General features: G+C 41.6%; 2 protein-coding genes; both read right to left on the bottom strand.

Moving 5' to 3' along the window:
• GSTUM_00011298001 (uncharacterized protein) overlaps positions 1 to 10,205 on the bottom strand; it is a gene marked incomplete at its 3' end in the record, with an annotated part of 33,378 nt that extends 23,173 nt beyond the window's left edge. The window contains exons 1-5 of the mRNA XM_002841836.2: positions 9,590 to 10,205; positions 9,449 to 9,530; positions 9,243 to 9,387; positions 8,987 to 9,189; positions 8,644 to 8,929 (exon numbers count right to left, since the gene is read on the bottom strand). Of these exons, the coding sequence (XP_002841882.1) occupies positions 8,644 to 8,929; positions 8,987 to 9,189; positions 9,243 to 9,387; positions 9,449 to 9,530; positions 9,590 to 9,782 (909 nt within the window). The 5' untranslated portion in view covers positions 9,783 to 10,205.
• A 1,352-nt stretch (positions 10,206 to 11,557) lies between these two features.
• On the bottom strand, positions 11,558 to 13,341 carry GSTUM_00011297001 (uncharacterized protein). XM_002841835.2 has 3 exons: positions 12,808 to 13,341; positions 12,299 to 12,730; positions 11,558 to 12,227 (listed from the first exon to the last, which is right to left on the bottom strand). Exons 1-3 carry the CDS (start codon positions 12,943 to 12,945, stop codon positions 11,835 to 11,837), a joined length of 963 nt encoding a protein of 320 aa, XP_002841881.1. The 5' UTR covers positions 12,946 to 13,341; the 3' UTR covers positions 11,558 to 11,834.
• Between the last annotated feature and the right edge of the window lie 573 nt (positions 13,342 to 13,914).

Raw genomic sequence — 13,914 nt, 5'->3', positions numbered from 1 at the left:
TTCAGGATATGTTAATTGAAAAACCTCTTTGCTAACCTGATGAAACTAGCCTCTTCTAACAATTCCTCCACCTGCCCTTCGTAACTGATTATACAGCTCCCGCTCCATCTTTACCCTTTTTCTTTTTCTTCTTCTACCACTAACTCAATACTGACTACTCTTTAGTTAGTCATTATTCCTGACCTCTGTCTCCTTCCTCCATCAAAAGAGATTTGGCCCTAAGATTTTAAACCTCAGTCCTACCTTGGAGTGGGTTGGCATACGATCCTAGATAGGATCAGTCATTATTGATAGCGTCTTCCAATATGAGAGTATTCAAAGCTTGTAGATGATCTTGTAGGATTTATAGAGGTTCTCAACTGGTTTTAGTAGAGACCAAAGTTTAGCTAAAAGGTATTGGAATACTGGGCCTGTCTTTTTCTTTACTGTAGCGTAAAGTCCCTCAGCCGAAAGTGGTTCTGAAGCTGGTTGTACTTTTATTCTTCCTGCTAGTTTTTATGGCATTTTGTCCTTAGCTTCATGGCCTCTTCTCTTCTTTCTCTATTGTTTTCTACTTTTTTAATTTGCATCTACTTCTAGTAATGTTAGGCAGAAATAACCTGATAGATTTCAGAGTTGTCTAGCTCATTCAAGATTCATTTCTGTAGACGGAGATTGTGTAAAAAGGCTCAAATTACACTTGTTTCATTTATGTCTACTATGAGTGAAGTAGGTAAAGTAGAATAGAATCTTAAAAACAATATTATATTGTTAAAGTCTTTTCTCCATTGATTGATGATGTCTAATGACTTGGGAGACACTTCAATATTTATATTCCATGTCTGAGTATTCGCGGACTACATCTATATATTATACAACTTATATACCTCTCTAGTTATAACTTGCAATATTAAGTATTCTTCAAAAGTACAAACACCTAGAAACTCAGGGAACCACCACATCCTCTTCGATAATTATTATTTTGCTAACCTAGGAACTATACTGTTCCCAACAGAAATTATCCAATCTTCAGAGTCTTTAGACTTATAGCCCAGTTCTCAAGTTGAATCGAGTTGGCCCCAATTGTCTCCATTATTAATGAAATGATCAGTTTTATCTACTGGTTATATCTGCGGAGGTAGTCGTAATTGTAATCTTCAAAGATTGCCTGACTTTAAATGCTCACAACTCCGAATCCAACTGATAAATATCTTTTGGATGACTTACTACTAAGTCGCGAAAAGCTATTCTACCAGACTGACAGATAATCCCTCAGTTGGTAATCCTTAGTGGCTCCAGGTAATAGGGTTTCACTTGCAGTTCTAGTATTGAGAGCTATTCCCACAACTACAACATATACTTGTACCCAGTTGTAACACTCTGTGAAGTCCATTGACTTTCATGATAGTGTTCCTCAGGGTTCTACATTCTTTCCAATTAATGTAGGGTAGATGTGAATGTATTGGTTTCTTGTTGTGATCTTTTAACATTCAATACCATATTTTTGTACAAAAAGGTCCCGTTACTTACAGCTCAGACCAAAGATATTATATCTTTGAAGCCAAGTAACTCCCTGAGTAGTTGACGGATTTACTCCTTTCCACTTCCCAGACCTAGCCGAAGGTCCCCTCCCATATATCCTATGAATAGAATCAGGTCAGACTAATAGCAGTGATGAATATGGTGTTATTCTATCACCTTCAATTCTGTGGCTATATAGTCACAGGACACAACTAAGATAGATATATATGATAATGTATGTGCCCTGTAGGAGGACAGAGAGGGGTGTTGGAGACCAGAGATACCGATTCTGAGTGGGGTTACCCTACTTAGGATGGTTTCTAGGTATCGGATCCTGGTATTCCTAATATGTGATTAACAATTTGTTTTATTCTTTCATTTTACTCATACTACTTAACTCATTCTCATGATTTGATGAGTGGAGGTTGAAACTATGGGTCTGTGTACTTGTCTCAAACATAGAGTCACTCGCATTTCCCCTGATTTTCCTGTGATATACCTTATTTTAACTTCTTAGTTCAACTCTCAATTATTCTGGCTTTTACAGTAAGCAGACTATGTACTCAGGTGCAAGGTTATTTGGGACATAGTAATACAAGAGCTTCTATGCTGGTTAAGAAGACCCCCTTTACTTGTATCTCTCCCACAGCACAATATATCACCTCTATCCTTCACATCTTATCATATGCAAACTTCTCAAATTATGCAGCGAAAAGGCACTTACAAGTAAAATCCCCAAGGAGTACACTATCAGAAAACTATACATGATGAGAAGATAAAGATTATTACTCTTCATGATATGGCTAGATAGAATTGGACAAATATTGGTCAAGAACTCAATATTGGTAGTGTAATGGAGGCTCCCTCTGGGAAGATAGATTCTGAGGTGGTAACTGTACTGAAATGAATTCTTTTGTGAATAAATATAATAAAATGTAATGATCCCTCCTTGTATGGTTAGTTCTTGGCGACAGGGAATGATACTTCTCTTCTTTTTCTTCTTTTTTCTTTGTCTTACGATAGCACTAGGCCTCTGTCTACGTTACCAATAGTAAAAGACCTCTGTCTTCTATCGGAAACGCCTATCGTAAGCTTTCTCTAACTCTCCTTCATGAAGAACTTTCCTTGGCGTAACGATAACGTTGCACTAAAGATAAAGATCGTAAAGGTATTTTATATTGGTTAATGTAATAAGTTGGAAAAGTACTTAGAATAAAGCGTGAAGAACCTATCCTCCTTGGCCGCATCAGCCTCCTTATATAGTATTCTTCCCGCCCGTAGTCATGTGACCCAAAGTGGTCACATGTGCAAAACCAAATCATAACAAACTAGTCATGTGACCAAAGTGGTCACATGTTCAAAACCCATGACCTCATAGCGAGGTCATGTGCAAAAACTCATAAACCAATCATAACGCAATAAACAAGTCATATGACTCGACTGAGTCATATGCGTGAAACCCATGACCTCATAACAAGGTCATGTGCGAAACATAAATCATATGCACAAGGCTTACCTGCAAGGCACACTCGCAAGGCATACTCATCAGGCGCACATCCAATGATTCATATTTGAGCCATATGCGAAAGCATCACTAATCCCACATATAACAAATCATATGACTCGAATGAGTCATATGTGTGAAACAATAACATACCTGTGACTCATAACCATGTGTCACGTGAAACCTTTTTTATGCCAAGCCACATTCGTAACATAAAATTTCAATATCTCAGCAGTAGAGTTTGAAGAAACAAAGCAGTAAAACTTAATATTATTAAGCCACAGCTTCACTTAATTAAGTCTTGATCTCCAAAGATAGTCAATTGCCAGAGTAGAGAAGAACTCATATATACTTAAGTAGATTTCATATACTGCCAGTCGCTCCCCATTACTACTCTGTATTTGAGAGCACCCAACTCCCTTGAGGAGTAAAGCTAACCTCTTCAGGTCAGACCAAAGGTCCTCTATAGCGAACTAGACTACTCTATGGTTTTGTTAGGCAGAGATAACCTGTATAGACTCAGAGTTGTCTAGGCCAACCAAGATTCACTTCTGGAAAGGGAGATTGTCTAGGAAGGCTTGGAATATACTTCTTTCCTTTATGACTACTAAGAGTAAAGAGAAGTAGGTAAAGTAGGATAGAATCATAAGAACAATATTATATTATTAAGGTCTGTTCTCTGTTACTTGTTGATATCTAAAAGCTTGAAATGTACTTCAATATTTATATTCTGCCTCTGAGTGTTCGCAGACTACATCTATCAGTTATACAAACTATGTATCTCTCTGGTTATAACTCACAATATCCAGTATTCTCCAAAGGTGTGAACACCTGGAAACCCTGAAAACTACCATACCCTCTTTGATAATTACAATATTACTAACTAGGAACTATACTATTCCCAATAGTAATTATCTAATCTTCAGAATTATTAGACCTATGGCCTAGTTCTCAATTTGAACTGAGTTGGCCCCAATTATCTCCCATATTGATAAAATAATCAGTTTCATCTGTGGGTTGTATCTGTAGAGGTAGTTACAATTTCAACCTTCCTAGGTCACCTGACTATTAACCTCCATAACATCAGATCCAATCAAGAGATATCTTCTGAATAACTTTCAACTAATTCACAGGAAGCCATTCGATCAGATTGGCCAATAATCCCTCTGTTGACCACGCTTGATTGCTCTAGGTAACAGGTTTTCAGTCATTGTTCCAGTGTTCGGAATTATTTCTGTAACCACAATGCATTCTTGGACCCAGTTGTAACACTTTACGAAGTCCATTGGCTTCTGTAGTAGTGTTTCTCGGAATTCTAGACTCTTATAATTATCATAGGATGGGTGCAAATGTGTTGACCTTTTGTAAAAATCCTTTCACATTTGATATCATCCCTTAGTATGAAAATGTCCTGTTACTTACAGCCCTTGCTGAAGTTGTCACAACCTTGAAGTCTAGTAACTCTCTGAATAGTTTACAGATTTACTCTATTCTACTTCACAGCCTTAGCGGAAGGTCCCCTCTCATATATCCTGCAAACGGAATCCAGTCGGACAAACAGCAGTGATGTATTCAGTGCTATTCTTATACCTCAAATTCAGTGGCCTTATAGTCACAAGATGCAATTGAGATAAGTACGTATAATGATGTGTGGGCCCATAAAGGGGCTGGAGCAAGGTGCTGGAGACTAGAGATTCCAATTCTGAATTGGGTTACCCTACTTAGAGTGGTTCCTAGGTATCGGATCCTGGTATTTCTAACAGAGCCTACTTTTATTGTAGAAAAACATCCATGAAAGCAGGAATAGATGTTTGGGGGCTGCTTCCACAGAAATATGCAAGATTCTGACATATTTTGAGAAAAGGATTGGGGATCGATTAACTCCTAAAGCTACTGTACACATACTGTAATGGTCATTCATAATTATCTTAAACTGTATCGTCAGGAGGGAATTTAATTACAACTTATGAAAGATAGCGCACTCAGACATACCACTGGAGATACCACAATAGAGTTATGAGAAAGGAAAATTCAGGTTATCCTGTAGCCCATATTCTTGCCAGATTTAAATCCGATAGAATGGTTTTGGCATATAATGAAAGATTATCTGCAAGATAACTTTTCAGAAGATATGTCCTATAATCACTTACGAAATGCGGTAAAGGAAGCCTGTAATAATATTGGCCCATATGAGTTCAGAATGCTCATTGAAACTATGCTAACAAGGTCAGGCAGTGATTGATACAAATAGTCTCTTTACAAAGTACTAGCTAGGCCACATATCTATTTAGTAACTTTATTTCTTAACTTTATTAATATTAAAATGAGTTTATTAGTAAAGGAAACTCAACACTTCTAAGTCTCTCCATTGATCACTACACCTATCGCTGTATCTTCTTATAAATGTAGTTTTATTAGAACCAGCATATGGGCAGTTTTCATTGTTGTTGGAAAAATGAGTTTAAAGTATGGTAATTAAAGAAAAATGTTTTTAAAATAAATGGGTTTTTCTTTTTCTCCCAAGTAAATCGACTACTCTACCATAATAAAAATGTTTAGAAATAAAGTAGCTTAGTTGAAATTTTATTTTGTATATACAATTTAAATCTATGAAAAAGATTATGTGAAATGATACTATTTACATGGTTGTCCAACTATTTTTATTCTTTAATCCTGGCGGTCTTCCTTGCTTTCTAGGTTTTAGTAATTCTTGCTCTACTGGTTCTGCAGCAACTATACTAGCATCAGCCTCTTCTCTGATACTAGTAATAGAAGTATCATTTTCATCTGATTGTAGAGTAGGTTCTTGCCGTAGTCTCATATTACTGTTACCTGTAGTTAGTGAACTAGAAAGTGTAGTATCTGAACTACTGGCTATTGGCCTCTCATTTACTAGAGAAAGTGTCTTATGTTTTGTTCTTCCTACCTTGACTGCCTTGGCCAGTTGAATTGTATCCATAATGGACTCTGTATAAATCCAGGTGTAATGATCCCTCCTCGGATAGTTAGTTCTTGGCAACGGGGAACGATACTTCTCTTCTTCTTCTCCTTCTTTCTTCGTTTTACGATAGCACTAGGCCTCTGCCTACGTTACCGATAGTACAAGACCTTTATCTTCTATCAGAAATGCCTATCGTAAGTTTTCTCTAACTCTTCTGCGTGAAGAGCTCTCCTTAGCGTAACAATATCATTGCAATAAAGATAAAGATTGTAAAAGTATTTTTAGATTCGTTAAAGTAATAAGTAGGAAAAGTACTTAGAACATAGCGTAAAGAACCTATCCTCCTCAGCCATATCGGCCTCCTTATATAGTGTTCTTCCCGCCCATAGTCATGTAACCCAAAGTGGTCATATGTGCAAAACCAAATCATAACAAACTAGTAATGTGACCAAAGTGGTCACATGCTCAAAACCCATGACCTCATAGCGAGGTCATGTGCAAAAATTCATCAACCAATTATAATACAATAAACAAGTCATATGACTGGATTGAGTCATATGCATGAAACCCATGACCTCGTAATGAGGTCATGTGTAAAATATAAATCATATGCGCAAGGCATACCCGCAAGGCACACTCGTAAGGCATACTCATCAGATGCACATCCCATGACTCATATTTGAGCTGTAACATGTTCACAAGGTGCTAATCATGTTATCGGTAATGGATACGATAGTTGGCAGGTGGCCTGCTCTTCCAGAGAGGAGGCGAGAGCTGGAAACTAAAGGAGGCTTTGAGGGTATACTGAGGAACAAAGAAGTAACGGTTCAACCAAGTATATTGAAATACTGTCTGTCGAAGTCTGCCTTTTCTATCGTAGAAACAGGCAGTTTTTAAATACACAAATCTGTTCATGTCTAGCATGAACGAAACTAATCAAAGGTATCAATCGATACACTTTGGTGAAACTAATTAAGTATCAAAGTGATACAAAACATAAAACAAAACCAAGTATCAAACGATACTTAAAACAAACCAAGTATCAAAGTGATACTTAAAACAAAACATAAAACAAAACCAAGTATCAAACAATACTTAAAACAAACCAAGTATCAAAGCGATACTTAAAACAAAACATAAAACAAAACCAATAACTGAGTACCCGTACCGGTTACATGAGCCATATGCGAAAGCATCACAAATCCCACACATAATAAATCATATGACTCGAATGAGTCATATGTGTGAAATAATAACATACCTGTGACTCATAACCATGTATCATATGGAAACCTTTTTCCTCACCAAGCCACATTTGTGACACCAGGTAGAACAAATATCTTCTGGCACATAGGGACCATATTTACTCTACCTGTCATAATGTCTTTCAGGCTTTAGTCCAATTGGTGGAAACTAGGAATTTGGAATAGGTTTTATACTCTTATATATTGCTTATTCATCATCAGGATTTAAGAGGTACTTCATGCAACACATTTTTACAGAAAAAGTATCTTGACTTTAATAACAAATAGCACATGAACTAATTTCTCAATTGATTTGAAAAAAGGTTCTACATGTAGCCAGAGAGATCTAGTATTTTTCTACATAAAACACGCTACAGAGGTCATTGAAGCTTCTAGAATATTTTCTGAGCTATTAGAAGTATGTTCTAATAGTCTATCTAGGTAGCTATACTAAAATAAATTTTTGAGGGTTGAGTGCCCATATGCTAGTTCTAATAAAACTACACTGATATGGTAACATGGGGGAGGGGGTAATGAACATGGGGGCTCAGTGGATGCAGTACTGAAAATGACTTGGCAAGCTGGGATTTTTTTTAGTCTATTCATTGAGTCTCTCAGTTCATTGACCTCTCTCACATTTTAGAATAGGATCGAGATGGATAGATTGATTTATGGAATTGCTTGGTGGGAAGTAGTTGAGGTGGGAGTGTTGATGGAGGAAGGATAGGTAGCGTAAGGTGGTGGAGGGGGGTGGAGGTTGATGGAGGAACTGTAGGTACTGGGTCAAATTTTAAAAGCAACAGATTAAGATTTCTATCCAATGAGAATAGTTAACTCATTTTCCTATAGGGAATTTGAAGAGAATTATTTCATGTCTTATTTTAGTAAAATGTTGCAGAAAGGATAAGAGAAGCATTTATTTTATGTTTTTCTATTTAAATTTACCTTTTCCGCTCATATAGTATGAGTAGACTTTGGTGTCATTTCTTGATATAATCATCACCATTTACCCTACTGCACCCCAAGCCACCCCATACCCAATTCACTCCCCATATCCTTGCTAGCTTTTCCACCCTTGCTAGTGGAATATACAAAACTTAGGGGCCATACCTCCGTAGACGTGTTGTGAAATTTGAACCGCTTCCGTGTTACACAATTTCGGCAGGAACCTTGGCACGGTTACATCATGGCATTAATTTTGTCAGTTCTTTATTGTTTTTCATGGAGTTGTGATTGCTTATTATTCGTGTAAGTGTAAAATGGGGGGGTACGTTTCTTTTGTTGCCAAGCTCGCACATGTACCGTACTCGTATTATGCACAACATACCTGGGATGCTCTACCAATAACCACAAAAAAGCAAGCAACATCAAACCAAACCCACACGGGACTTTATCAAATACAAAGCAGGGTATCGTACGATCTATGGAGCAATGTCGTCAATAAACTGACTCACGAGTCCCTGCAAGTCTTTCGCAGCTGCAGCACCTGCCTCGAGAACCTCCTCATGATTAGCTGCCCCCGCCTCCGAAATAGCCTTCAAGCCTTCTTCACCCATATCCTCAATGATCGAAGAGTCACCCCTTGGGCCAGGCTCGAGAACAGCACGATTTGTAACAAGACTCATGGCCAGAACCCTTATCCCACAATGCCTCGCAACGACAATCTCGGGAACGGTGGACATTCCCACGACATCCGCTCCGAGAGCCCGTAAAAAACGGCACTCGGCGCGAGTCTCGAAACTACTCCCATCAACTGCCGAAACGTAAACACGGATAACAGGAGTACGGGAACTTTACCTCGGCCCGGAAACGAATACATAGACACCTTCGTGAATTTTTCGCTTTTCAGATGTCAATCGCAGTTTCTTGTAGCTAAGGTGGATTTGTTTTCGCAGCGACAGGTCATAGGCTTCGGACAATCGGGGAAACCTAGTGCCAAATTCCTCCTCGTTGGGTCCTCGGAGGGGGTGTTGACCGGCGAGCCCAGGGAAGTTGATATGCTAAACAAGCAAACATTAGTATCACCTTCACAATGAATAGGAGGATACCGTACATCGTTTAAAACCATAATATCTCCCACGGAGAATTCACTATTGAGCCCCCCAGCAGCATTCGTAACAATAACAGTATGAATCCCAAGCAACTTCATAACCCTCATAGGAAAGGTAACCTTCTCTATGGAGTGACCTTCAAAGTAGCTATGCCCCACCCAATTAACCCTCTCTGAAATCTCCAACAAAGGAACCAAGAAAGCCATACTGTACCCTGCCCACCATAACCACCACAGGAGTCTTCTTCTCCCCCAAAAGCCCAAAGACAAACTTACCAGCATGGCCGACAGCTGATGCGGCCCACTCCCGATCAGCACAGCACGAAAGCTCCGCAGGAGACAAAACAAACCAGTCGAATGCGGGAAATGGGGAATGCTCTTATACGAAAGCTCGAACAATTCTTCCTGGTCCAGCATCCCAGCCAAACCTCCAAGCCCTGATCCACAAACGATGCCCACATGGGGATTCTTCAATTCCTCCGGGAGGAGGTTACGGACATGATTCGCTGATTCGGTGGCCCGGGCGTAGAATGATTCCGACATGGTGTGTGTGGTCTGGGGGTTGTTGGGGTAGGTTTGAGGAATCTTAGGTAAGGTAAGGTAAGGTAAGGTAATGGGGGCGTAGACGTAGTGTACTGTACGTACCCAGAACTACTGAAAGCAGAGTATTGTGCAGTGTGGTTTTTCCAGAGGCATCCGGGTGGAAGCGGAAGTTAGTCCAACTTGGGCGGGAAGAGATCCCACGATCGGACCACGAAAACGAGCGCGGGTGTCCCGCCAGCGACAATGAAAAATTCCCTGCACTTTTCCCGCAATAAAAACTGCACATGCACACCGCGAACCCGATCCAACAGCTCGATTCCGATATATAAGTGCAATTGATCCTCCCAAAACATTGGTATTATCCGACCGATATCATACCGGTAGGTTCGCCTGACAATTATTAAACCATCATCATACGAGTAGAGTGCCCAAGTTCGTATAGGTAGACTATTATACCAGCACCGGTGTAGTTTTATGATAACTCCCACCCGAGAATTCGCCCCATGCTGAGTCCTTAGCCCCGCAACAACCGGCGGTGGGACAGCCCACCAACTCCCACAACGACCCAGCAGACAATCTCAACGGCCACCTACAGCACACCGAATCACTCGGTTAAATGTTAAACAAGAAAATTCACTATGATAGCATACTGGAACAGTAACAACCTCCCATTCGCCAGCAACAGATAACTTAGACCCCATCCTACCCCCACCAACATCACCACAGCCCAGTTCCATCCCGAAAGAAAAAGAAAAACAAACATGACCGCCTCCCCCTTTCCTCCTCCGCCTCCCCCTCTCCGCCATGTTTCGGATCCCGTATCTCCTGAGCACAACCTATACCCGGTCGTGGGTACTTGTACTAGTACTTACTGCACTTACCGATGGTACAAGTATAGTAGCACAAACGCGACCTCGGGATTGTAAATTACACCACCTTTTGTTTCTGGAGGCATGGGGGGGGCTATGGCACAGTCCATCACCCTACGGTACTCGTACTTGTACCATCCCAGTGTTTGTATATTTTTATCAGACTACCACCGCCCCACCCCGCAGCACAGCGACAGACAGTCAAAAACCCTTCGATACTCGTAATCTCGAGCTCCAAAAAACCCTAATCGCGAACCCTAAGCCAATGCTGGGCGCTAATGGATGACTTCTCGTATGATATGGTACTGTATTAGGCATAGGTTTCGAAAAATTCCAGTCTTCAATCATCATTATCAAGCGTAGGGTTTTCCCCGGAAGAATTTGACCGATGATTTTTTTTTGGGGGGGGGGGAAATAAACGGAAACCAATATTTATTTCTGAAATTTCCAATGGCAGTCTATTTGTGGTGCAGGTTACTCGAGTACTGTCTACTCGAGTAGCCAGGTGAAATTTAGAAAAAATTGTTCAAGACGTCTACTGCTGGAAGCCATCCAACCTACCGCGCCACGTCGAAAACACCTTCGACCCACCATGTAGCGGGCGTAGGGTTCAGCATTACAGTACCCGTACAGGTACGAGCAAGTATGGTCCAGCATCGTACAGCATTCCAGCACGCCCATATTCACCAAAATGAATCCCGGCAGGAATGAAATTCTATTTGGCTAGGCTGGCTGTGGGTCCAAATTTTGAATTGGAATAGAACAGCTCCGTGCCCGGTCATCACCTTTCATCCTATCACACACACACACACCGTTCCATCGGTGTTCCGGTGCCATCAATCGGCCGAGTGGCCGGATCGCAAAATAGATGTATACGGAATGCAAAAAATTACTCCCAACACAACATCATTTTTGAATACTGTATTCATATCGAATGTCAAGAAAAATATATAAGCACCGTTAACCCAAAACCACTATGTAAGAGGAACCAGCAATAAGGAAGCAAATGACGGGTAAAGACATGAAAAAAAGATATTTTATAAAACTTTCGCTTGACGTAATCCGCACCAGCCCAATCCTATCCAGTTTTGCCCCCCCCCCCCAACCTGACCCAACCCGAGTAACCACATTCCGATCCCCAACCTTCGTTCACTCATTATCTCCTCTAGCAAACATCCCGAACCTAAGCATGTCTAAACGGCTCGTATCCAGCAGCCTGCTTTTTTCCGACCTCCGACATGGGTTTCATCCCGGATCCCGAACCTCCCTTGTATGGGGCAGCAATTCTCTCATATCCACCTCTGATACCGCCTGCGGGAGAGCTACTCTTTCCTTTGCCCTTGTGGTCGGTACCCATAACACGAGAGCGTCTTCCAGAGCAGCAGCAGGTGGAAAGCATCCAGAAGAGGCAAGCACCGAGGGAGAAAGCAACGGACAGCCATGTGATAATGAACATTTGCCTGTTGATCTGAGCATTGACGGAGAACTCCTTGAGGGCTTTGTTGAAGGCTTCACGGATGGAAACGTAGAGGGCGGTGGAAATGATGGATGCAGTGAGAAGGAAGAAAAACGCAATCTAAAGGACACACATCTTAGTGGTGTAAAGGGCATGGGTGAGGGAGGGATAAAGGGGGAGGGCAAACATACATCAGCAAAAATAGTAGTAACGCAAGATCCCCATCTTGAGAGTAGTCCAAACCATCCAACAGCGAAAGTTACAACCGTAGCAACCGCTCCGAGAACATACATGGCTATCATAACCTTGCTAGCAGCGCTTACAGCCTTTGAAACCTTTTTGACAGAGTCAGGGAAATCGACGTCCTTTCCTTCCGCCTCAACATCCAAGATGCGGATAGGGTCGAAAGCATAGCCAGCGGATGGCTTTCCACATTCGGTAACCTCCCAATGATCATCCAAAGACTGTCCGGAGCAGTAATTCCACAAAGACGAGGTGTAAAAATCTGCAAGTCCAAGGTCGCTAGCAGTAGCATTGAAACCCGACTTTAGGAGCTCATCGTCAAAATCCGTTCCGGGAATTAAGTCCATATTCTCTGGGGTATCGATAAAACGAGTATCAATCTATGCCGGGGGAAAGGGGTCAGCTTGCGGCTAAAAATAAAAATAAAATAAAAAGTGCGGTTCGATGGAAAACCCACCTTCAGGAAGTAAAGTCCGCTAATAAGACTGGAACTCTTATTTGTTCCTCCGATCATCACGATAACCACGCAACATAGCGATGCAAGCGTAAGAAGCATGGGCGTGAGAATACACGCAAATCGTCCTGCTTTCCCCATGATGAACCGGTTGTGTTTTTCTTTCTCGCTTGTAGCGTGAATCGGGTATTTAGTGAATGGGGAGAGAGACTCGCGAACCGAATCAATAGGGATGGAAAAAGGGGGAGAAAAAGTACTCGGAGGGTGATGGTATGGGGGGTGAGGGGGAGAAAGAAGGGTTATGTAGAATGGGGTGGGAAAGGGTTGGGTGGGGAGGAGTAGGTGGTAATAAAGCTCGGGAGGGATGACAAGAAGGACCACAGCTGGAGGGTACAGAATAGACAGCGTCGCGTTCTGAGAAGCGTGGCAGCCAGGGCAGACAGGGTCGGAAGGAGGCTGAGTAAGTACCAAAAGCTGACGGTGGGGGGGGTGGTTAAAGATGTGGGTGTGTTTAATAGTGTGAGTGAATGATTGCTCTGGTAGAGGGGCTGACGATCAGATCTACCGTATTGGAAAGAACTCTTGAGGGATGATCCTTTGTGGGTTTCCTTAGAAATTTTGGCGCCAAGATTGGACTGGGCACAGATCACTTGAGCACGGCACTGCACCTGGTTTGTCGTCCCTACGAGTGCGAGTACCAAGGCACTGTGAGAAATTGTATAGTATGCTGGGGCAGTAAGAGAGGGAGTTCTTAGTATAGTATTACCGCGCAGTCCACGGCTCCAGCCTACCGTGTCTGGCGAAGCTAGCGTCATCCTCTTGGGAATCATGACGGTGGCGATACCGGTAATACAATCTCATGATTTTATATGGCGGGAGGAGGAGTGCGAGAAGAGCTCTCCATGAAATAATTTGTCTAACGACTCTTTTCCTCCGAAATCTCTAATTCCCCGCTTTTGAGGTGCGGCACCATTCGAGTGCTAAAAATCCAAGACATGCAGATGGTAAAGCATCCTCCCAAGAAACCACAATCGCTGGTGTGCTCAAGTAAGCTCGACCCCCATTTGACATGATGAACAAGCAACGTGCGAGCTCGTACGGTAGCTTACT

The sequence above is a fragment of the Tuber melanosporum genome, assembly GCF_000151645.1.
Source record: "Tuber melanosporum whole genome shotgun sequence assembly, scaffold_81, strain Mel28".
Lineage (NCBI taxonomy): Eukaryota > Fungi > Ascomycota > Pezizomycetes > Pezizales > Tuberaceae > Tuber > Tuber melanosporum.
This window is presented reverse-complemented; position numbering and strand designations above follow the sequence as displayed.